General features: G+C 36.2%; 1 protein-coding gene across 17 annotated transcripts in view; it reads right to left on the minus strand.

The window, feature by feature from the left end:
- LOC117341986 (muscleblind-like protein 3) overlaps positions 1–25738 on the minus strand; it is a 178784-nt gene that overhangs the window by 35174 nt on the left and 117872 nt on the right. For 15 of the 17 annotated variants that reach the window (XR_004535727.1, XR_004535726.1, XM_033903917.1 and 12 more), the window contains 3 exons: positions 19419–19583; positions 12989–13063; positions 544–738 (listed from right to left, as the gene is read on the minus strand). Coding sequence is in view for 15 of the 17 variants with exons in the window: in XM_033903917.1 (XP_033759808.1) it covers positions 544–738; positions 12989–13063; positions 19419–19583 (435 nt within the window). In the remaining 2 variants the exon portion in view is untranslated. The remainder of the gene's footprint in view (positions 1–543; positions 739–12988; positions 13064–19418; positions 19584–25738) is intronic. The other 2 variants (XM_033903909.1, XM_033903913.1) reach the window with 2 other exon arrangements.

Genomic DNA, 25738 nt, shown 5'->3' on the forward strand with positions numbered 1-25738 from the left:
TTTTAATTTGAAGCTCTCAACATTTCAGAGGATGATGAATAAATTTCTTCTATAGAAGATGTGACATTTTAAAATTGAGACAAATGTGCATTTTTTTTCCACAATAGCAAATACTTACACATCACAGTGTGAACAACCATAGCTATATGAAATGCATAGAATATAATACAGTCAACCATAGAGACTACGCTCACAGCCAGACTTAAAAAAATATTTATAAGCCACCTCATCATCATGATAGAAGTCCAAAACCGAGTAAAATATTAATATAAAGACAGTATTACACAGCTGTAACAATATACAGACTTGTAACCCTGCAACCCCTGATTCTCCACAGTGGACTAATCCTCCAGTGTCCTGGCAGAGTCGACTGTAGTTGGCAGGGGTGAGAGGGTTAAAAGAAGACATTAGAAATACAGGAGTGTGTAATATAGGTAGAAAATTGTGAGTGAAAAATGGAGTCAATCCATTTTACGAAAATGTAAAAGAAAGAGGGAGAGGCGTTATCTTGTAAAAGTGTTTGGTTATAAAATCTCTTCCTACCTCGAGTCTGTCCGGCCGGGACGATGCCAGCTTCTGTTGGGATGGAATCGCTTGGATGACTCCTTGGAGTGGGCTTGTTACCATGGTGGCATCCCCTCCCCCGGGCACCGCCACTGTTTGTACGTTGCCCTGGTTTATGGTGGCATAAGGGTTGAAGGCCACGGACGTTGGTATTGATCCCAAATAGGGGTGTGCCTACAAAGGTCAAGGTCATCCGATTACTCTCCAAAGCAAAGTGATAAACAGCATTGATCAAAGAGTATTTATAGATTTAGAAAAGCGAATCTGTCTTCCGAAATCTGTAAATATAAACATTTCCTCTGTAATGATATGGTAACATTGACCTTCCTTTTTTAAAACTGAATGTCCTTGATCCTAACTTTTATTGCATATAATCAATTTCTCAGTAATAAGTAAGATAACAATACAATGAGAACTCTACATCTATTATCTCCCTTCCAAATACTGTTCCATTTATGGAACGCTAATTTTTTGTATACCACAAAAGACCTGCTTTTATGAAAAATCAAATTCAAAAGTCAAAGCTAAAATCAAATCTTAAGTAAGATACTTTGTGAGAAATTTAAGCATAAAATATCAATTAATGTAAACTTCGGAGAGCAAAAAGTGTCAATGTAAAATTTCAATTTGTGAAATTTTAATGACCAAATGTCACCAAGCTAATGCGAAAATCTAAAAAGTTGAGATGTATCATAGAAGCAGGGCAATTTGTGTCAGTGTTAAACCATACAGTTGACTTTTACACCTAACAGTGGTAATAAACACACATAGATTTTGTGACTTTATCAGAGTTATAATATGTAAATGCTCTAAGCCAGGGAGGCAAGCCTTGGGTAGAAGATGAAATAAAGAATATTATATAAAGTTTTACATTGTAAGTCTATTTTTGAAAAATGTACAATCAACAAAGTTAAAAAAAAATTAGAATAGCAAAGAATTATACAAGAGTCTTCCAACTTTACTGAGCTTTGCTACTTGACATCACCATACACAGTAACAAAACAGTATTCATGTCCGCTATACCAGACCTGAAATGCAGTCATCAGGTTTTTTATATAAAATATCTGGCATACACAATAATGGACCCAATTAATTGGCTGCGTTAAGATGTTTTGGCTGAACACTTGAGTATTTACCTAAAGCTTCTCTAGTGTTCTCAAAACAGCTGTATTCAAATGGTGTCTTTATTTATGTGGCTTAAGTATGCATTTTGCATTTTCACAGTTATGTAATGACAGACTTTGCAGCTGTTCCTGTGCATGGACTGAAGAGGCCGTAAGGGGAGACAAAAACATCCCAGTTCTGCTGCTTCAAGGATAGAAAACATTGCTATCGACAATTTCTTTTGTCAGAATGGGTTTTTGATGTACATGTTTTTGAAACGTTTGGTATATAGATAAATTCAAGGAGAGACTTAAGGGCAGAAGGACTCTACTAAAAACCCTATGTAAAAAATCTGCCGGTTTTGACTGATAGAATTAGTCTATAGCCTCCACCCCCCAACAAAGGGACACACTTAGATACCCAACAGGGGACGAAACCCAGGATTAACAAATATTTGTGTGGGTAGAGGTTTGTAACATGAACTAGTACACTTAGACTTGATACCATACAACAGATATAATGTGTATGTTACAAATCAGCTTATCCTTACAGTAATACGTCCTTATTGTGCTAATTTTTACTGTAATTTCTCATCATATTTATAAGCAGATGAAAATTTATTTGTTACAAAATGTTTTATCACGAGATTGCTTCCTTAAATGAATACACATGTATTCAAACTCTCTGCTTTGTGAAAACTACACCAGACAATTTCCCAGTCACTTCCCTGTTTTCCTATTTAACCTGATACATTGTTATAGCAGGTAATTAGTTACTCAATTAGTCAGTTTAAACGTTATTAAAATGCATTCAGTAAACACACATATTAATGCATCCTAATTCTTATGCATCAGTGAAACTTTTCAACATATTTGCATCCAGGCAAAGCATTACTGTAATTCAATATTTAACGGTAATCATAAGGCAGAGCAGTTAAATTAGCATGGAGAATATGATAAACATCGAGTGGAGTTCAGGTTCGGTGATTCAAAAAGTTAATTTCTGATAAAAAAGGTAACTTTTCCAAACTCTGCATGAACAATTGCAGTTTTAAAATCAAGTCTGGAATATTCTGTAGTACTGGTAAGTACAGATTTAACATAATTCACTAGTGTTACAGTTTACACATGTATAATTATAAAGTTTTGATTTTATGTGAAGTATTTCAAAAAATCAATTTTTACACAATTTAAACTTTAATCAAAAAGAAAATAAAAATAATTTTTTTTTTCAAATATCAAAGTTGCAATGATGATGTCATCAATATCTTTTATGGTTTAAATCAATGTCCGATCAATTCACAATTTTAATCAATTTTATCAATTTTTTTTCCATCTTTAAAAAAACAAGTTTGTTACTTAATTCTCTGCACATTCAACACACATCACAGATAAATGAAAATGTTTAAAAACTTGATTTATCAATTCAAATATGTGAACAAAGACTGTTTTAATATCAAAAATAAAAAAAGACATGTCGAAAGCTCGGGAATGGCTTGCTATATGATATTAGTGGTGAGCGTTGGGATAGAGACAGGTGCTTTGGGCACGTTAATTATCCTTTATCGGGTCTCTCTCTCATTCTTCCGCGCAGACGTGATTTATAGAATGCAGATCTTATCATTTCTATATGCGAACATAATGACGATGTCCCAGAGAAGGGATTTTTTCAGACATCCATGATTTTAATTATGACTATAACTCTTAGGTACCAGGCTTCCTGACAGATCTATGCAGCAATGTTCCCTGGCTACCCGTCTGATAACACGCCCCTCAGTACAAGGCTTCCTGACAGATCTATACAGCAATGTTCCCTGGCTACTCGTCTGATAACACGCCCCTCAGTACAAGGCTTCCTGACAGATCTATACAGCAATGTTCCCTGGCTACTCGTCTGATAACATGCCCCTCAGTACAAGGCTTCCTGACAGATCTATACAGCAATGTTCCCTGGCTACCCGTCTGATAACACGCCCCTCAGTACAAGGCTTCCTGACAGATCTATACAGCAATGTTCCCTGGCTACTCGTCTGATAACACGCCCCTCAGTACAAGGCTTCCTGACAGATCTATACAGCAATGTTCCCTGGCTACTCGTCTGATAACACGCCCCTCAGTACAAGGCTTCCTGACAGATCTATACAGCTATGTTCCCTGGCTACCCGTCTGATAACACGCCCCTCAGTACAAGGCTTCCTGACAGATCTATACAGCAATGTTCCCTGGCTACTCGTCTGATAGCACGCCCCTCAGTACAAGGCTTCCCTGGCTACTCGTCTGATAACACGCCCCTCAGTACAAGGCTTCCTGACAGATCTATGCAGCAATGTTCCCTGGCTACTCGTCTGATAACACGCCCCACAATCACTCCGCACAACAATCAGGGAAATGAAAGTTTATTAATTATCATTTTGGTTTTATTACATTTCATTACTGTTCTAAGTTTCAACACCTACAAGACAGATTGTTAGTTTGTAAATTTATCAAATTATAGCCAAAAACATTTATTTGAATTTTTTCCTCATTGCATGCAGAATTATCCGAGTTGAATATGTTTTTTCAGTGGAAGTTGCTAAAAAGAAAATAAAAAATCTCGACACAATCGACTAATTAGGTTCTAAGTTGAAAGTGTAAGTATTGTGTGATAGCAGCACAGGAGGTTCACAATGTTTTGGGGGTGAAATGGAAATTGGAGAAGATCTGTATAAAAAAGAGACAAACACATTAAGATTTTTATCAAATAAAAAATCAGAAATCTATTCAAATTTCAACTGTGGGTCAGATTAAATGCAAAATAAAAAAATGAATTTAATCCATTAAGATTATTATCAATTAGAAACCAGCTTATCTTTAGTTTTGTCTAATGAGCTCAGTTCCTAGGAATCTATCTCATTATGAGTGTTGTTTGTCTAGATAGGGGGGGCTGTGGGAATCTCATGGCATGATGTCAAAGGAAGATCCAGATCACGTCTGCCTCCACGATATAGCTGGATGGTCATTGGCATTCATACATAGCTGGATGGTCATTGGCATTCATACATAGCTGGATGGTCATTGGCATTCATACAAAGGACATGCATTTGATTCAATAATTCCGCACATATACCTGTTATGACTTGAATATTTAATAATTTATAATAATAGACTATAATCTGGCTTATTTTAAAACTTAATAACCATGAAAAAAAGAAGAAGAAAAAAATCAAAATGAATGATTTTACCCAATTTAAAAACATACATTTCAAAAAATTCTTGTCTAAGGATGCATGTGCTCCTGGACATGGACCTCGTAAAAAAAAAATCAAAATGGTAAAACTTTTTGCATTTATTCAATAAAGCAGAAATCTGTTAAAAAAAGAAATCTGTAATGATTTATGTATAGTGAGTATCACTAGATCTGTTAACAAGAGTAGGAGACGGAAACAAGTGTGTAGGTCACGTGTGAATCCGATCAAGATTAGACCTCCCCCAATGCTCGGATGACAAGTCGCACCCTAATGGAATCTGTAGCCTCACATCTAATGTGTCACATAGGCTAACACATAAAAAAACCATTTGTTGTACAATATTGGCATCAGATCCATTCGTCCTGAATGAACCGTGTCGCCATTTAGATGTAATGCTTTGATTCCCGTCATAACGACCACGCTAATCATGGATATGATTCTGCTTCAGCAGCCCCAATGTTTCAGATAGCTTTGTCATCAGAGAAATCACTACAAATACATGTAGTACATTCTTTGCCATTTCAATGATTTTCTCATTGTGTATCCTCTGATATTGTTCACTGATTCAAACGGTCACACTATGTCCATTGGCCCATAATATTTATTGATTCATCAAAGAGTTCCTTCCCTTCATTTGTCTTCTACACACATACTATTATCTTGTGTGCCTTGATAAAATTCTAAGTTTGGAAATTTCTATTTCTTTAAATATTTTTCAGATCTACAATATGTTTTGAGCGGAGTGGATAAAGAGGGCGTTTATTGTGACGGGTGTAACAATGTTGTAGACAAATTACTCAGATTCTCAGTCCCCTATTAAGGTACATGGCCCGAGCCTGTTCTGGTGTCCACAGCAATGAAAGCAATTAGGGTTTTTACTGATAGAGTTACCTGCAACTTGTAATTAGTGAACTATAGTACGAACATTTAATGTGTTGTGTAGATGATATCAATGACCCGTGACACCGCTGGACAGGTGTGGCAGATGGTTGTTTTAAACCCCAGGAAAGCTAGTGATGTACCGAGCACTAATTGCTTTAATTACAAAGAGGTTTTCCACAGGATCAAGTAATCAGAAAGACCGACCATCAGTAGTGTAGTCACAAGGAAATACAACAGAATTGACCACATAAGCCTGCCATTGTCTGTCTATACATCAGAATTGACCATGTTAGCCTGCCTTGGTGTATGTATAAAACAGAATTGACCACGTAAGCCTGCCTTGGTCTATGTATAAAGCAGAATTGTCCACGTTAGCCTGCCATTGTCTGTCTATACATCAGAATTGACCACGTTAGCCTGTCGTGGTCTACCTACAACAAGGAAACACTCTGGCAAGATAGAAAAGATGAAATACCAACACCATGACAAGTCATGATTCCTACCGACAATGACATTGGCAGCTATCATATTTCCCCGACTACCAATGTCAGTGGCAATGTACGATAACATAATGCCACACATTCTTCTGCCAAGGAGAAACGTTTCATTCCGCATTGTTGTAGTCTGTTAGGTTAGTCCCACCACTCTCCTACTGGGTACAGGTACAAGTTACTTCACTGTTACATAGACTATCTACTGTTATACTCTCCTACTGGGTACAGGTACAAGTTACTTCACTGTTACATAGACTATCTACTGTTATAGACTCCTACTGGGTACAGGTACAAGTTACTTCACTGCTACATAGACTATCTACTGTTATAGACATACAAACATGAAGTTCTAGGTCATTTTAGTGAGATTCAACCATTTTGAAACTATCCCCATGGAGTAGCATGTTTAAAATTTTCCCCAGTAGAACACTCGATTGGTTCTATATTTTTGTCAATCAAGAGAGTTTGACCAGTTTTAAACCAGAAACACATGCCTACAAACTGTGTATGGACTCCCTACAGTTTAAAGTTACAGGGACCCTCCCTGGGTGGCAAAGACAACAGATGCATCAACCTCAATCTGCCTTGTGTGATTGGGTGGCACAAACGACTGTGTACAGTGTACTTGTTTTTTACCAGGAAGCTTTATATTCAGTTCTTCTTCTGGTTCTCTGATTTCCTCCTACATTAGACATGGCCCCTGTTGGTTTCCATTGATGCCCATGCCCTTGGTTTCCATATATGCTCAACTCCCTGTTGGTTTCCACTTAAGCTGGCCCCTGTTGGTTTCCACTTTCGCAACCAGCCCTATTTGATTTCCGCTTGGCCCCTATTGGTTTCCACTTAAACCAGCCCCTGTTGGCTTCCAATTAAGCCTGCTAGCCCTTGTTGGTTTCTGCTTGGCCCATGTTGGTTTCCACTTAAGCCTGCTAGCCCCTGTTGGTTTCTGCTTGGCCCCTGTTGGTTTCCACTTAAGCCTGCTAGCCCCTGTTGGTTTCTCCTTGGCCCCTGTTGGTTTCCACTTATGCCAGCTCCTGTTGGTTTCCAATTATGGCGGCCCCTGTTGGTTTCCACTTATGGCAGCCCCTGTTGGTTTCCATTTTGTCCCACCCCTGTTGGTTGCCACTTATGCCGGCCCCTGTTGGTTTCCACTTATGATGATAGACGTGATAGATACATATATTAGCCTTACAGGTCCAAATGGTTTTATGAACCGATATAACTTGTTGTAAAATAAAGATTATTTATCTGCAAAGTCTCCTGACCACCAATAATCCTGCTGTATCTTGACATGCAATGCTAATATAACAATTTATCACCATATATCTATTCCTTTTTCAGTAAAATAGTTCTCATATTATAGACTTTCCTAAATCCACATGAATTCTATATGCCAAATGTTGGGGCTGCTATGAAGTATTTCAAAGACCTGACAAAACTGGGCTATTATGAAGTTTTATATTCCAATGTACATCTTCAGTTTGGTGACAAAACTATTCATTAGAAAATGGGTAAAACATGAATTATTAAAAGTTAAATGGGTAAATGTCCATGTTGTGTTGTAAATGACTGCCTATGTGTTTAATTATTCACCAGAACTGTTTCCATACACATGCTCTGTCACCTTAAACATTCCAATGTCTGTTTATTGTCACATATCACATCCCAGGAAGGACAGAATTTCCCCCCAAAGGGACAGGGCTCAGGCTTTTAACATTAGATATATAATCACATCAACTAGTTTCCTTATATTTTGTTAAAACACCAAATGTATATTGCTCTAGTAAAATAAAACTTTCCATGAATTATAAATTATAGTATTAAGAGTTGAATTCCATAGTTTCCAAGTACGACCTGCACGTTTATATTTTATTTTCACACATACCATCAAGTTAAATGAACCTCCACAGGGAATATGGCAATTGTTAAAAATGTCAAGCCTTGATCAGAAAATACATTTATACACCCAATTTTTACAAAATATTTTGTTTAAAAGAAAGACATATTAGACTGCTGCATTTTTGGTTGACAAATAAATCGTAGGTTTTCACCTTCATCAACAATAAATATGATATCTATACTTGACAATTTATGTCTGAAAATATCGCGGGTCTCCCTCATATGTATATACATATTGCATTTTTTTCTTAAGTTTTTGTCTTTAATTGCTGAAATATATCTACATACTGAATGATTATATAACAGGAATTAGGTCGCAGGAGCCAATAGTTATATTAATGTCAAATTTAGCAATTAACACATATATACATCATAAATTAATGTGCTTTCAATGCTTCCCATTTATTTTGCTTAATTTATATATGCATATTTTCTTTACTATAATTCAAAAATTAATATTCACATCTTAATAAAATGTTAACACTTTTTGTTATATATAATTTTACATGATTTTAATGTAAGTTGTACAAATACTACAACTTTCTGCCTGAGAATGGTAGAGGACTTTCTGTCTAGGAATGGTAGAGGACTTTCTGCCTGAGAATGGTAGAGGACTTTCTGTCTGAGAATGGTAGAGGACTTTCTGTCTAAGAATGGTAGAGGACTTTCTGTCTGAGAATGGTAGAGGACTTTCTGTCTAAGAATGGTAGAGGACTTTCTGTCTGAGAATGGTAGAGGACTTTCTGTCTGAGAATGGTAGAGGACTTTCTGTCTAAGGATGGTAGAGGACTTTCTGTCTGAGAATGGTAGAGGACTTTCTGTCTGAGAATGGTAGAGGACTTTCTGTCTGAGAATGGTAGAGGACTTTCTGTCTAAGAATGGTAGAGGACTTTCTGTCTAAGAATGGTAGAGGACTTTCTGTCTGAGAATGGTAGAGGACTTTCTGTCTAAGAATGGTAGAGGACTTTCTGTCTGAGAATGGTAGAGGACTTTCTGTCTGAGGATGGTAGAGGACTTTCTGTCTGATAATGGTAGAGGACTTTCTGTCTGAGAATGGTAGAGGACTATCTGTCTGAGGATGGTAGAGGACTATCTGTCTAAGAATGGTAGAGGACTTTCTGTCTAAGAATGGTAGAGGACTTTCTGTCTGAGAATGGTAGAGGACTTTCTGTCTGAGGATGGTAGAGGACTTTCTGTCTGAGAATGGTAGAGGACTTTCTGTCTAAGAATGGTAGAGGACTTTCTGTCTAAGAATGGTAGAGGACTTTCTGTCTGAGAATGGTAGAGGACTTTCTGTCTGAGAATGGTAGAGGACTATCTGTCTAAGAAAGGTAGAGGACTTTCTGTCTGAGAATGGTAGAGGACTTTCTGTCTGAGAATGGTAGAGGACTTTCTGTCAACAGTTATTTCCATACTGTTACATATCAGATAAAAAATGAACCATTTTCCAGTTAAAGCTGCCATACTCTGACATGGTGTAGATCAGGTTTGTGAACATCTGTACATAATCATATGATAAAGTTGATATAAGGTTGTCTATGCTTTTTATCCAACTAATACACTGATACCATCTCCTGAGGGAAACCTCACTAGTATAGAGTCACACTACCCAATAGGGATCCAGTGAGCCAACACATAAAGTCTCCATGCTCCTAAGAGAAAACATTCACTATATTAGCATTATTGGAATGGTAGAATACCCCTGTGGACAACACACTAGCATTTCGCAAGATCACCAACTGTTCAATATCGATGTGTACAAATCGGATATGAGGAGGTGTCGGTTACCAGCCTGATAATGTTTTTTTTCTGGGGAACTCCAGTGTTTTCTCGTTTGGGTTAAAACCCCTATATATTACCATCCATAGAAATAAGAGTAACTTAGTTAATGTAAATTAATTAAACTTGTTTTATACTTGTGTAATTATACCAGTAATGTTGGAGAAATTCCAAATCATCAATAGTTTTTTACCAGTAGCAGTAACCGTAACTTAATCCCACTATCACTATGGTGACACAGATGTCAGGTCCAACAAACTCAAACAAATTATATTTAACTTAAAAATAATACAGTACATTTTCTCAACCCTAAATCAGAATGGGGAATGAGCTGGAAATTGTTTTGGTCAAAGACGTGACAGTATACAGAATGGTGACTAAGGCAAGTTTATGTTCCCATCACCACAAATAGGATGGAACTGTACTGCCAGAGAATTATCATTAATGTACTGAATACCACCTATGTAAACATACAATGAAACCAATGGTTTGTACTATAGTCAAGATATACCTCTATAGCATACAGCTCTAATTCAAATGGCTTTTAAACCTCAGTGACATTTGAAATTAATCTGTACCAAACTAAATTCAATTACAAGCAAACTTAGCTGGTGAAACCATTTAGTCAAATTATAAAGTGAATTTGTATCTTGTTAAATGTTAAATGATACCCTGATCAATTTTCCATTCCCTCTGATAATCCTATAGTTCCCTGGTGAAATCTCCAGTATGATACCCACGCGTAAAAGTTGTTGTGTCTATTTAAACTGTTTTACAGGGCACTGAAACCTTGTATTAGGTCTATAAAATGTCATAACTATATGGATTTGAATGACTAGGGTATCCTTGTATAGCTTTACTGAAATGAACAGATATCATTGACCATCACAGGCCTGTTAGAACACAGATCATAAGGTTCTATCACCATCGCTTAATATAACACTTGTGTACAGGCTTAAATATCATCTTCGACATTATGTCACCTCTGACATTTGTCTGTTCCCATAGACACCAATTAGATTGTTGTCCATATTTAGTACCGATATTGTACTGTTTGTAACGCAGTAACAACAGTTCAGCACCAAATTTTGGCACCAGATAACAAAATTTCAGCAAAAGACAAGACCATCTTGCTTCCATTAACCACAATGTTAGCACAAGGCATGACCCTTTTGCATTGCCAGGAGGTACTATAGATATTTCAGCAGTAGATAAAAGAGAGCACCTTTTCTGCATTTACAGTTTTGCTTCCTGGATTTTAGGACCATTTTGGCACCACACTTGGGAATTAAGCTTAAGGGTCTAACTTTGACCTTGTCCAACAGAAGTCATTTATTTTGACTCATGGGACTCTCGCTATTCTTTAATATCTATTAAGACTCACCTGTGGACAGGTACAATTGTATTCCAACAAAAAGAACTGCTCAAGTCTCAAGTCAGACAACCACATACACTTTGTATTGTTAAGTTGGAAGACTCTTTGTTTATAAAAGAATTTCATTAAAAAAATTTGCGACAGACAAACTGAAAATAAGAGACAAAACATGATTATTTTTTACAAAGCATGATAATTATCCATTGCTATATGCTCAAAAACAGTTCACAAAATTTTAATATAATTTTTTTAATACAGCAAATAATTAGAAAAAGAAATGGTACATAAAAATACTACCCAAGCCCTGGGGTGATGCAGCCGAGCTAGTGTTAAAGCATTGTAAGCATAGAGGGAGCACAAGCATGTCCAATATATACATACACTACGATAGGGGCGTGGAACAAAGACGTATGTCATATAATCGATACGTTATCCAACGACGCAGGTAACTACTTTATCAGATGTATTTATATCACTACTTTATCTCACCACGAAGACACAAGCCATAAACTACTTCAACTTGCTCCTGGTCTGGCACAAATTAAAGATGTAAGTAATACTGTATTGCCATTATACTGATCTAGGTGTAAAGATCCAGGTTAAATATACCACAACTGTATACCACTTCAATACCTACAATGGTGACACGAGACAACCACACAGGACCTAAATCAAGAGCTGGGAGTTTGTCCTGCTTTAAGGGAAGTGACCAATAGTGACCCTGTCAGACTGGACAATGACTACATGGACCGGTTGATGACTAGCTACACAAAATGATCATGCCAAACCCAGAATACACATGCACATTCTTACCACATGCATTTAAGACTTGCATTTAAAAGAGCAAGGTAATCCAAGCAAGATATGAGAACAATGATTCCTTGTCAAGATTGTCTCTTAGGCTTGGTGAACAACTGTAACTTGTGCCAAAAATAATGGAAAATTCTTCCAGAGCCAAAAATTCAAATACAACTGTCGACTACAGGGACCAGTGTTGCCTGAGACAATGATTATCCCTACCCAGACATCGCAGTCATACAGGCACCATCATCATATAAATTCTACACAAACAAAAAACTTGCATTGGCCTTAGAATAATTCCATGCAGGACCTGATAAAACCAAGGACAATGAAGTCAGCAGACAATTTGTACAGTTGTATTGCTGTACATTTAGATAAGTGATACACTTTGACCTCTATTAATTCCACAAAGAGTTGTATTGTAATGAATCAACGTCATTGTTTTAAAACAAACTTAGCATAAGCCCTTTTTACATGGAAAAGATTGACACATCAAGATCTAAAAAGCTATTTTTTGTAAGTTCCTAACAACCAGCAGTAAACATTCAACTTCTATAGTTTTAAGACCTCCAAGTCCAAAGCTTCATAAGTGAAGACCTTAACTTCCAAACATCAAACATTGGACCCTAAGTATGTGTAGCTCTGACTGGTGACCATACCTTCCAAACATTAAAAAGACCTTGACTCTTCAACCTGCTACCCCAAAGGGTGATGATAACTTCATAACATCGCAAAGACCTTGAACCCTGCAACCGTGTACCGCTATCAGTGACCTCCAAACTTAAACAAGACCTTGAACTTTACAACTTGGTTGTCCCTAGCGACGGTTTGTTCCACGCCTCATGTTATTGGTTGACCACTAACCACAATTGGGTACTGTCCCGGCACAAGAGTAGGATATGCCGTCACGGTTGGCTTGTTGCTGCTCGCAGTCTCATACAACAAAAATAAAAACATGCAAACAAATTAGTATCAGTCTCAAACAGTGGTGCACAAACAACCAATCAAATGCTTTGTTAGAACTTAAAAATGTAAAGAATATGTAAATAGAAAAACCAGCGCCATCTAGCAAGAAAAAAAGGTCTAAGATATAGATTTGTCTAACGACAGGAAACATCTTGAGTATATGTAATATGTAGGTTTTAGTACAAAAAGAGAAGAAATGCATTGTTTTTTACTGAGATATTTTCTGTAGATTACTTATATAACTTGTAATGAGTGTGATCGACTTTCTGTATACAACTTTATGTAATTTTTATTTTTATTTTTGAAATTATGATCGATGTTCAATTCAAATTATTGTTGAAGGAATCCACAGTGATAAAATGGAGTATATAATCTATACTTTCATTAGCAGGTAGTGTTCATAAGATAGTCATATGCTCTTTTTACTGTATGATGTGGTACCTATGGTACAAATTAATGGTGTGTGGTCAGTTAATGCTTGTACAGTAAAATTAATGGTGTGTGGTTAGCTTATGCTTGTATAGTATAAATTAATGGGGATGTGGTCAGCTAATGCCTGTACAGTATAAATTAATGGAGTGTGGTCAGCTAATGCCTGTACAGTATAAATTAATAGGGTGTGGTCAGTTAATGCTTGTATAGTATAAATTAATGGAGTGTGGTCAGCTAATGCCTGTACAGTATAAATTAATTGGGTGTGGTCAGCTAATGCTTGTACAGTATAAATTAATGGAGTGTGGTCAGCTAATGCCTGTACAGTATAAATTAATGGAGTGTGGTCAGCTAATGCCTGTACAGTATAAATTAATTGGATGTGGTCAGCTAATGCCTGTACAGTATAAATTAATGGAGTGTGGTCAGCTAATGCTTGTATAGTATAAATTAATGGGGATGTGGTCAGCTAATGCCTGTACAGTATAAATTAATGGAGTGTGGTCAGCTAATGCTTGTACAGTATAAATTAATGGGGTGTGGTCAGTTAATGCTTGTACAATATAAATTAATGGGGTGTGGTCAGTTAATGCCTGTACAGTATAAATTAATGGAGTGTGGTCAGCTAATGCCTGTACAGTATAAATTAATTGGATGTGGTCAGCTAATGCCTGTACAGTATAAATTAATTGGGTGTGGTCAGCTAATGCTTGTACAGTTCAAATTAATTGGGTGTGGTCAGCTTATGACTTTACTCTTTACTTTAAAAATAGAATATTTTTTTAATTTCTGACTGGAAAAAAATCAATGAAACTGCATATGAATAAATGTCAAATAAATGAGATCAAAATGTTTCTTAAGTTTATTTCAGATATTTTTTTAATGTGTTGAGTGGCTTAATGGTGGGAGTTTGGTAACAATGACTGACAGGTGAGGAGGTAGTAGGGGACAAAACTCACGTGACGATATGTTAATGACTTACTGATAAGTTAACAATCTTTACAAAACAGGTTTATTTATAACCGTCAAACCCACATAAAACTTGGAGCAGGATTTCACGCTGACATCAAAATAATTCATATGTATGAATCACACATTTAATCTCTATTCACAAAATGATATTAAAAATCCATATAAAAAGTGATTATTTAATCCAGAGACTGAATTTCAAAGATAATATTTCAATTTGATTTTTTCTTAACTTATAAAGTAGCCAGCCAAATACGCCCTTAATGTTGGCCATTTGTGATATCTTGTGTAATAACGACAGATTTTTGTTTGCAGTGGCCATTAAATTATTCAACAGGCAGTGAATCAATCAGCAGATCTGTGGATATGAGGAAACGCTGATTTACAAGATAAACCTACAGACATGATTTCAACAGATATTAGTTCTTATCTTTACAATGAAACTATCTTCTTCAAATTTACATAATTGAAGCCAATAGTCTCATTACTGAGGGCGATATAGTCTCATACATTGTTTATTAGGCTGCTATCAGAGGACGGATGTGAACACGGATGTGAACACGGATGTGAACACGTTTATTAGGCTGCTATCAGAGGACGGATGTGAACACGGATGTGAACACGGATGTGAACATGTTTATTAGGCTGCTATCAGAGGACGGATGTGAACACGTTTATTAGGCTGCTATCAGAGGACGGATGTGAACACGGATGTGAACACGGATGTGAACAAGTTTATTAGGCTGCTATCAGAGGACGGATGTGAACACGGATGTGAACACGTTTATTAGGCTGCTATCAGAGGACGGATGTGAACACGGATGTGAACACGGATGAGAACACGTTTATTAGGCTGCTATCAGAGGACGGATGTGAACACGTTTATTAGGCTGCTATCAGAGGACGGATGTGAACACGGATGTGAACACGGATGAGAACACGTTTATTAGGCTGCTATCAGAGGACGGATGTGAACACGTTTATTAGGCTGCTATCAGAGGACGGATGTGAACACCTTTATTAGGCTGTTATCAGAGGACGGATGAGAACACGTTTATTAGGCTGCTATCAGAGGATGGATGAGAACACGGATGAGAACACGTTTATTAGGCTGCTATCAGAGGACGGATGTGAACACGTTTATTAGGCTGCTATCAGAGGACGGATGAGAACACGTTTATTAGGCTGCTATCAGAGGACGGATGTGAACACGGATGTGAACACGGATGAGAACACGTTTATAAGGCTGCTATCAGAGGACGGATGTGAACACGTTTATTAGGCTGCTATCAGAGGACGGATGTGAACACGTTTATTAGGCTGCTATCAGAGGACGGATGTGAACATGGATGTGAACACGTACTTTTATAAATCATTGTCATGCCACCTCTATCTTTCGTTTTACTCCTGCAATGTTTATTTATCTAGAATGGATGACCTGAGAGAAATCATGAGTAATATGTCTTGTTTAAAATGATATAAATGGTAGCTTGTTGGTTTAATTTAATAGCTTTGATGAAATCAAATCAGTCTCATGATACCATTTGTTTTTGAAACCTTTTGAAAAATGTTTTATAAAATTTCTCATCAGAGGGTTGTTCTTGATATCCATTCTAAATATTAAAAGATTCCCTCACAATAGGGCTTCAACTCTTGATATTTAATTTTTAAATCGCTCATAGCAAATTAATGTGTCTCACATAGAAGTTAATGTGTCTCACATAGAAGTTAATGTGTCTCACATAGAAGTTAATGTGTCTCACATAGAAGTTAATGTGTCTCACATAGAAGTTAATGTGTCTCACATAGAAGTTAATGTGTCTCACATAGAAGTTAATGTGTCTCACATAGAAGTTAATGTGTCTCACATAGAAGTTAATGTGTCTCACATAGAAGTTAATGTGTCTCACATAGAAGTTAATGTGTCTCACATAGAAGTTAATGTGTCTCACATAGAAGTTAATGTGTCTCACATAGAAGTTAATGTGTCTCACATAGAAGTTAATGTGTCTCACATAGAAGTTAATGTGTCTCACATAGAAGTTAATGTGTCTCACATAGAAGTTAATGTGTCTCACATAGAAGTTAATGTGTCTCACATAGAAGTTAATGTGTCTCACATAGAAGTTAATGTGTCTCACATAGAAGTTAATGTGTCTCACATAGAAGTTAATGTGTCTCACATAGAAGTTAATGTGTCTCACATAGAAGTTAATGTGTCTCCTCTAGTGTGGCTACCCAGGAAGTAAACGTCACTGTTAGATCTATCACAATTTTTATTCACATGTGAACATTTAAAAAAAAACATACTGCATTTAATGACAGCTATATTTAGAAACAATATTTTTATGCAGCTTGATATCCCTTTATTCTTTTAATCACCAAAAACCTTTATCAATTTAACCTAGCCATTATTTCCCTTTTTGATACCTCTTTAGAAGATAGCTAAAAAACTGTTTTCTCTTTCAACTAGTCATCTGTTGAAATGTATCACAAGACAGTTTATGGTGCGTGACATTACAATATCTGGCCTAAACCAGTGGAAACTTTAAACTACCTTTTCATATTACATAACATCCCTCCATGTAAGGCTTGGGAATCCTGAATGATTTATAGACCTGTTTACCAATACAGGTACATGTATACTGTATTTATCAGATTTGGAACACTCAAATTTTCCAGACAGTCTCCGAATGGTTGAATGCACTTCACCTGTTCATATTTACACAAATTCTCGTTATAACTCTTTAACTGGAAATTTTCACGAGCTGTTCCTGCATATGTTAATTTGACATTTTAGCTGTGTTTTATCCATCCAATGCTTGGTGTCTTCAAACACCATGAAAAATCTTTAAGTGTTCAACCAATAGTTGTAACAAAACTATATTGTTATTCCTCAATGTAAAAGTGAAACTTGTTTTTGCTACCAGGATATATGGTGGAAGCTCTTAAATGAGGCAATCTTGGGAAGTCAAGAGAGATTCCAACACATTTCAGCTAAAATCTTGTATATGTGCCAAAACATCATCATGGTCCTGAGTTGTGTTGTGGTATTATGGAGATATATTTTGGTGTTAAAACTCTTTAGACAGATATCTATACATCCCTGGGATGATTAAACATAACTTATGTCACAGTATTCTATAGTTACTACACATTAATCTGAGACCGAGTAACAATAAACATTGTAAGGGCTTCATCTTCTCAGACAGGAATGGATTCCACCAATTTTGGTGTGTTGCTATGGAAACCAATAATCACCTAATACTACAGTCATTAGCTAAGCTGCATTTGACAAACACATCGTTTGACACGCACAAGGATGGGTGGGCCATAAGGCAATAGTTTTTAAATATCCCTGAAGGTTTCTTCGTTATGACTATCCACTCCGAACCTGTCTCCACGGATACTGTAGTAAATGTCCGCATATTGTCCTGCTGGTAGCCATCTCTGTGGCGACAATCCACTCAGACTAGCCAATGGGTATTTATAGTTAGATTTCCCTTTTCACTTGTGTCTCTAAATTGGTTTTGAAGTGTAGGATGATAGAATTAAACGGTGGTTGTAAACCCTATGTGGTGTTTGTTTAAACACTTCCAAGACACTGGGTGGTGATTGGAAATATATATGGCCAGTTTCTCCAAATTAGCGTCTATCATTTGTCGAGAGAAAGTTAATTATTTCAGATTGATTTAACACAATTGGATTATGTTGCATCTAACTATGGGGGACATGACAGATTCGGGATACAGGTGATTTTTAATGTTACTAAGATATGAGCAGGATCTTGTGAAAGTTGATTCTCCTTGTCTACAAAACTATTATTTCTCCAAAACTTGTGGAAGAAATAATTGAGGTATAGTCAAATCAGAAAAGTGCATAAATAACTTTTTTCGTTATTGATTACATAATTAATATCAAACCAATCAAGAAATGTGTACATGTAATTGTTTTGGTACATGTTGTCCAACCTAAAAATCCTTAACTGATATTATCTGAGATCTGTGATGAAAATATGGATCGACTGATATGTATGGTTTGTATTGTACAGGAAAGAGATGGAGAGAAGGAGGAAGAGATGTGTTACTCTATACCATATATAAAAACAGAATTACGACAAACCTACTACATGTTGTGTTCAATACATAAAATGTACAAACTACTATACCAACGAAAAAGCTTGGTTTCCTTGGTTACCAAGTCCCAAAATATCCTGTAGTTAGTTTAACAGTGTCAACATATAAAGCTTATAAAATATGCTCGAATTGTCACAGCTAAAAAAAAAAAAAATACAAAATCATAAATTCAAATCAGCCTTTTCCTAATCTAATATTAAGGCAAAATCTCAGCAAAAACATTAAACGGGTATGCTGTAAGCTGAAAAATAACACAAGCATGTAAGCAGATATATTTATGAGATAGCATCTTAAAAAAATTGCATTGAAAAGAATTCTTTGTGAGAGCAAAAGTTGTCTTCAAATGAATTCTTTACAGGTTACAAGCTCAAGCAATGTACAGCTAACTTTTTTTTTCAAAAACAAAATTTAGACAATTTTCATTATACTGGCAAAACCAATGAAGTTTAATCATACGCTTCAGTGTTTTGGAGATTTTCATGCCTAATGTTTTGATTAGAATAAATTTAATCTATACATTAAATTAGAATGACCAAATAAAGGAGAGGTAATCTTCAATAACTAAGAGTTATTTCCCCTTTTTTCATCAAGGGGAGGTACTTAAAATTAATCAGAAATTACCTCCCCTCCCTGAGAATTCTTCTTTGAAGACAACCCGTCAAAAATAGCTTTCATTCATCAGTTGATGAGCATCATTACTTTGCATAAATACAAACTGCCATATTCAATAGCCAAAACAAAAACACAGCAGAACACTGACGAGGGTGCTACAGGGCGGCCATGACACTTACCATGGTCTGTATAGGCATCAGGGGCTGTAGCGCTGCCTGCTGGGCAGCCTGCATCTGAAGATTACGTAATATCAGGTTGTTTCTGCCATTCTGTAACAACTGTTCCCGTAGGTGTTGTGGAGGGTGTAGGTATTTACAGGGGGGATCCTTCCTCTGGCATTTACCCTGGAAAATACAAAAATAACCTACCATGAAAATAAATAAACAAAAAGGTGGTAATGGTTATGCAATTGAGAAGATGATAATTTTATTATGCAGAACAAAATTTCTATTAAATCCAGATGGATTAATTCAAGCACAACTCATTTTTTGTTGATTCCCTCTGCAGGCTTAAGGTTCCATGTGTTTTCAAGGAATTAAGTCAATCAGTAAACTAGTATATATAGTATACTGTGATCAGAGAGTCAGTCAGTATAAACTAGTAGTGTACAACAGTATACTGTGATCGAGGCAATCAGTGCATTTATCACAAAACTGGTTTTGAGAGGAAGCCTTGGCGATCAATACTTGATTAAATTTTATTTCTATAAGACTAATTTTCAATTTAAGAAAAAATGCCATGATTTTGATAAAGTTTTACTAACTTGTTAATGGGGAGTTGGAGTGTTCTAAGATTACAAACAAAAAACAAATCATCAACCACAGACTGAAAAAAACTAACCAAGATAGAAAGAGTTAAAATCAGAAGTAGGAGAAATATACCGGATTGGTCCATATCAGTGACCACAAAATTAGCAGAACAAAACCATTGTTTAGTTAGAAGGCAGTAAAACAGTTTGGATATCTGAGAGAAAGCCATTGATACATTCTTGTTTCACAGAACAGAGCTGCTTTGTCCCTACTTCTTCCATGTGACCTATTTTCTCATTGATAAAACCATAACTGGATTGATTTTATGCCATATTTAGAGGACTTGCCTATTTCCAGCTGTACAAACTGCTTAGGCCAGATCACTGATAACCACACCGCTGATTCAATCTCGAAACCCTGCGCGATATTTCTTTCTTTTTTTTGATAACCAAGCTACTGTAATCAAGGTAACATAATCCTGATATCTGTAATTGAGTTGGATACACTTTTACAAGCAGTAATATGGTCCTCTCTAATTGTCAGGTATAACCTGACTCTTGTTCACTAATTCCTACTGTAATAAGGATCATGTTGAGACCATGCAGTTTTATTTTTTCTTTCATTCAATATTGTGACAAATAAATAAATCTGATGATGTTATTAATTTTAATTTCTACCGATTTATTTGGAACTTAAGTTGAAGCAATTTTAAATGCATAAAATAATTAGTTGTATTTAACTAGTTAAACTGTTCTAAAGCATAAAATGACTATAAACGATATTGTTATCATCAAACACTCTAATGACTAGGAGGTACCACCGTAAAAAAATGTAAGATTTATATTCTGACTACAGACATTTAATCTCTAGATTTGCCATTTGATCACCAACATAATATGATTTATAGATGTTCTGTTATCTAAAAATTCTTTTAGCAAATCACAATGCATGTTTCAGTTCACCAACATCAAAGCATTAATTTCCACAGTACTGGGACATTCAACATTGACTATCACTGACTTGTACAATTAATGCCCGACATTCTGTCCCATCTTCACGCCTGTTTTGTTTTAATCCTCAGATCAGAACACTTTGGTTACAACATAACATAACCTCTAAGGACATTTTAAATCTGTAGCCAGTATCACAATGGCCTGACATCAAGAGAAAGCTAGCAATTAATATATTACATCCATCTTATATAGGATTTTGTCCACTTTAGCTGTAAAAATGTCTGGATTTGTGGGGAGATTGACATGGCCCACGACTATGATGGACAAATCTAGCCACCATTTCCCAAAAACAATCCCTGTCGCTGAAACGATTCAACTGCCCTCTTTCTTAAAAGGGCTATCAATACATTTATGTACATGTATTTGTATTTCTTTTTTTGTGAATTTACTAGTAAGTGCTATCTCTATGAATTGACTGTACACACATGCCTACTGCCATTGACAGTCACCATCACAACTGCCAGCGATGAGATCTGTCAACACAACAATATAAAATGGCAGGTGAGTCTCCACTCGGTACACTACATCCCCTTATAAGGAAATTTCTTTGTCTGTCTAGACTCTATGACCTTTTGACCTTAGATAACACTGGGTGACATCATTATTTACATACAGTGTGTATATATGCGACTCCTTGTCTATCTAAACTTGTATTGCCTGCAGGAATCCTCGTTACTTTTTTTCTTTAAACTTTTACCTCCTTAATCAAGTTAAAGTGAAACAGAGTACAATATATTTATCAATGCAGGCTTCCTATTGTCTTTACGACCAGGACTCTGTCGTTTTCGTTGATTGGGCAGAAATTGGATAAACAAAGAATTTCCAACTGGGTTTTAAAAGAAACGTCTCACCAGGAGAATTTAAGTCCTACACCAACTAGTAATTTGTAGCTTTTTCTAAATCCATACCAAAATAGATTTTTCCTGAATTCCTTAAATATACACTTGTCTAGCACCCCTTCTGACTTTTTGTAAAAAGAGTTCCACAGGTTCACCTAGCAATACCTACCAAAATAGTAAGGGCATCTAGAACAAAGCCGCATTGTTTGTGTTTTTTTTATTTCTGATATATCGCCCACAAGGAAGAAGTATCCTACTATTACAGAAACTTATACCACAGCACTTCTATAAATTTAACAAGGAGGTTCACTCGCTATACAAATCACGACCTTGAGACTGGCATTTCTAAAATACCAAGAAAGGCGAAAGGGTTTGTTACCATGTCAACAAACATGTACCTCATCCTGTCGATACTGACAGCCTCAATTGCAACTTTCGCTGACGTTAACCGTTTTTAGGACAGAAATTGAATGTAACAACTACTGTTGGTTTTTGTTTAAGTCCAGAAACAAAACAATTACAGTCCTGATGGGGCTTGTATTAAAGACCCCCATAATTTATTACAGATGCACAACACAGCATTATCAGGCTGTACCGGTGTACGTATTTAATAACCGCCCGCATCACCGCCATTGCATGATTCGATCAATACCGAGACAGTGGTGACAACCAAGCCTGTCTCGGTCCTATGGTAATCATGTGCTAGTTTTTTGAAGATTCTGCCAATTTCATCTCACGACACTGAATAAATCCACATCCCCATGTGTGTAACGGGAATAAAATGAAGTTGTTTTTTATTCCGCCATTAAACGGCAAAAAATCAGTAAAAGTTTCCGTTTATCATTTCCACTCCCATTTGCAACATTGACCACCAAAAATAATATAAATATAGAACTGCAAAAAACTATTATGCCAGACATCGAAATGAGGTAACTTCATTTCTCCGAAATTGATCACGAAAATGTGAAAGAGATTAGACAAGAAAGGTGGCGCCATCATGTAGCTACACACATCGCAACTGCACTGATTGTTTGATAATATTTTTATTCTGTTTATCTCAACTTTAATTACATTCTGGAAAGTGCTATCATAAAATAACCCACTTGAAAACATTAATTGGATTTATAATACAGTGTACATATTAATTTAAAACTGAAATCTTGGTCGCTGACAAGTTTGATAAATCAACATCTTTTACATGTTTGTCAAGTGCTGTATGTACTGTACTTGGCAGGTTTGCTATTGGTTAAAAAAGTCATCTACTTATAAATTCACAGCATGACTTAGATTAGAGTTTGGCACTTTATAACAGATTGACTAATGCCGAGTTGTTTTGACAGAAAAATCAGTATGCAGCATGCATGTACTCACAACATTAATGTATTGAATGGTTTGTCAGACATTTATTTCCTAATTTCATATTTTGTAGACATTTTCCATCTGCAGTTTATACAATTTCACAAAAGAACCATGTTTTAAATAGCTGAGGTTTCCTTTTTTAAAGAGTTCACAATTTCTATTTGACAATTTTTTCCATAATAAACCCAAGGATAACCTTGACTTTGAAATATTCTATATAGACAGACTTTACGGCTCATAATTCAGAACATGGTTCTCCTTTTATATGGGTCCATCATAATGTAACATACAATTTAATACCTATTTAGAAATAACAACTGGTTGGAATACTGATGATTAAGTAGCCATATTAGGATAGAGAACTGCTATACAAGCCTTATGGGTATTCACGCTTATCTTTCCCATCACAGTATTTGTGTAAATTCACACTGGTTATATTAATGACACTGAATGTAGACGTGCACCACAGCATGATATCGGCTATTTGTTACACACTTGTGTATACATTAGGAGTCGACTTAGCTCGAGATGGGGACATTTTCTTATGTTAAATACAATACTTACAAATTAAACTCAACTAGAAGAGTGAGTCTAGGGTAATATCAAATATGCTCCAATATACGCTGTCAAACTTTAACCAAATTAAATCAACATTTAACAAAAAATGAAAATCATATGAGATAAATTTGATAATGAGGGTCTGAAGGAGTCAGTCCAGACAATATCGATCAATACTGTGTTTGAACTTCCTATAGCAACATGTGACACTCACCATGGTTATAATACTCGCGTATCAACTGCTCACCACAATTAAATCTATGAATTCGACATATTGAGGTATCCTTAGTTTCTTTAATATTTTGTTTCATTAGTGTTTCGTTCCTTGGCAGCCTTTGCTAACTAGAAGCTAACTACATGTACGCAGACTTTAAAAGGGATAAGCTTTATTGATATTGCCTGATTTACTCTTACAGTTGTAACAGGAAATCATACAGAAATGTTGAAGAAAAGAATAAAAAAGAGTTTGCCATTCAGGGACCTGGGACAATACGAGCAGAGTAATCAATAACTGCCGTCTGTATATCTTCATCCACAAGTGATTTCCTGGCCTGATCCGAGTCAGACGAAGGCTTTTACTGTGACAGAATCACATAGAGGCTTGCAATATCACAACCTGCTTGTCAGATCACCCAAATACATCTCCAACCATGTCAAATTAAAACGCATACACAAAATGCAATGCATGTTCGTTAAGCCGAGAGAAATCGATAAGAACATTTCAATAAGCAAGGATTTAGGCATCGACAATGTCAATTACAAGAACTCTGAGACGATGTATTTATTAAGTATTGATCATTGTCGTCTTCATGCTTGACATCATCTTGCCAGCGGAAGACACCCAGCCTTTCAGGGTTATATTTTGCAAACAAATCTCTTTTATCAAATTATGCGAGAACTTCCGTTACTGAATCAATCCTGTCTATAGGATATTGGAAGTTACAGCAATGCTTCCCAAGCTAGTGTGCACTTTGTGTTTTTTTATTTTCTAGTCTGTTGGCTCACTTCTCTTCAATTTAAAATCATTCATCAACGTTTTCACTCTAGAACGCTTTGGCTGCTATAACCTGTGATTACTCAGCTCAAATTATTTCAATCCATTTCATTTCTGTCAAAATTGAGCTACATCGCTGTCAGATAGCTGGCCCTTGCATCAGACAGCTATCGATTGTCCATCAGACAGATTACACTGTCCAAAGCAAATATGAATACGTAACTACATAATTAAGCATGATCTTACACTTCAGATGCAATCGCATGATCCAACACTTCAACCGAAACTCATCAAACCCTGGGAAGTTCAGGTCAGTTTTTTACCTCCGAGCAGAACAGCCTTGAAACATGAGAAGTTTGTGAGACACTCCCAGACCACAAGTGTGATGATTAATATTGAGCTTGTCTAGGCTCACTTGTATTCCAATAATTGAAACGACAGTTATGTGAACAAAAATGTCAATGAAATTCCAAAACAGCACTCAAAATGGTTCTAGATGAACTCAAATATGACAAACCAATGGGTTAGTACATTTTTGTCAGAGATATGGCACTGAGGGAATTCTGACTTGAGCTGTACTGCCTGTTCAGCATTGTGACAAAAAATGGGAAACATCAAATTTCTTGACCATGTTACAGTATGTAGACTTGGTTCAAAGAAATTTTCAAGTGCTTTTCTGTTCTGAATTTTGGTACATTCAACTTCTGTTATTACAAAAATATCACAATATCAAAATGAATCTGAAGAAATTTACCTGCGGACGTACACTTCATTTGGTAAAAAAAATACTTTTGTACTTCAAAAAGAAAGAAAGAAAATGTCTGTAAGACATAAATGCCCCAACTGTCATGTGACATCCCAAAAAAGTTTGGCCGAGGATTGCATCAGCAGTTCCTGAGGTTAGCTAGTTACATTGGGATGGGAAGGAACACCACAGGATGGACAAGGGTAATACTATATGCCCCCCCCCCCCCCCCCCTTTCATGG

This window comes from Pecten maximus, chromosome 14 (assembly GCF_902652985.1).
Source record: "Pecten maximus chromosome 14, xPecMax1.1, whole genome shotgun sequence".
NCBI lineage: Eukaryota > Metazoa > Mollusca > Bivalvia > Pectinida > Pectinidae > Pecten > Pecten maximus.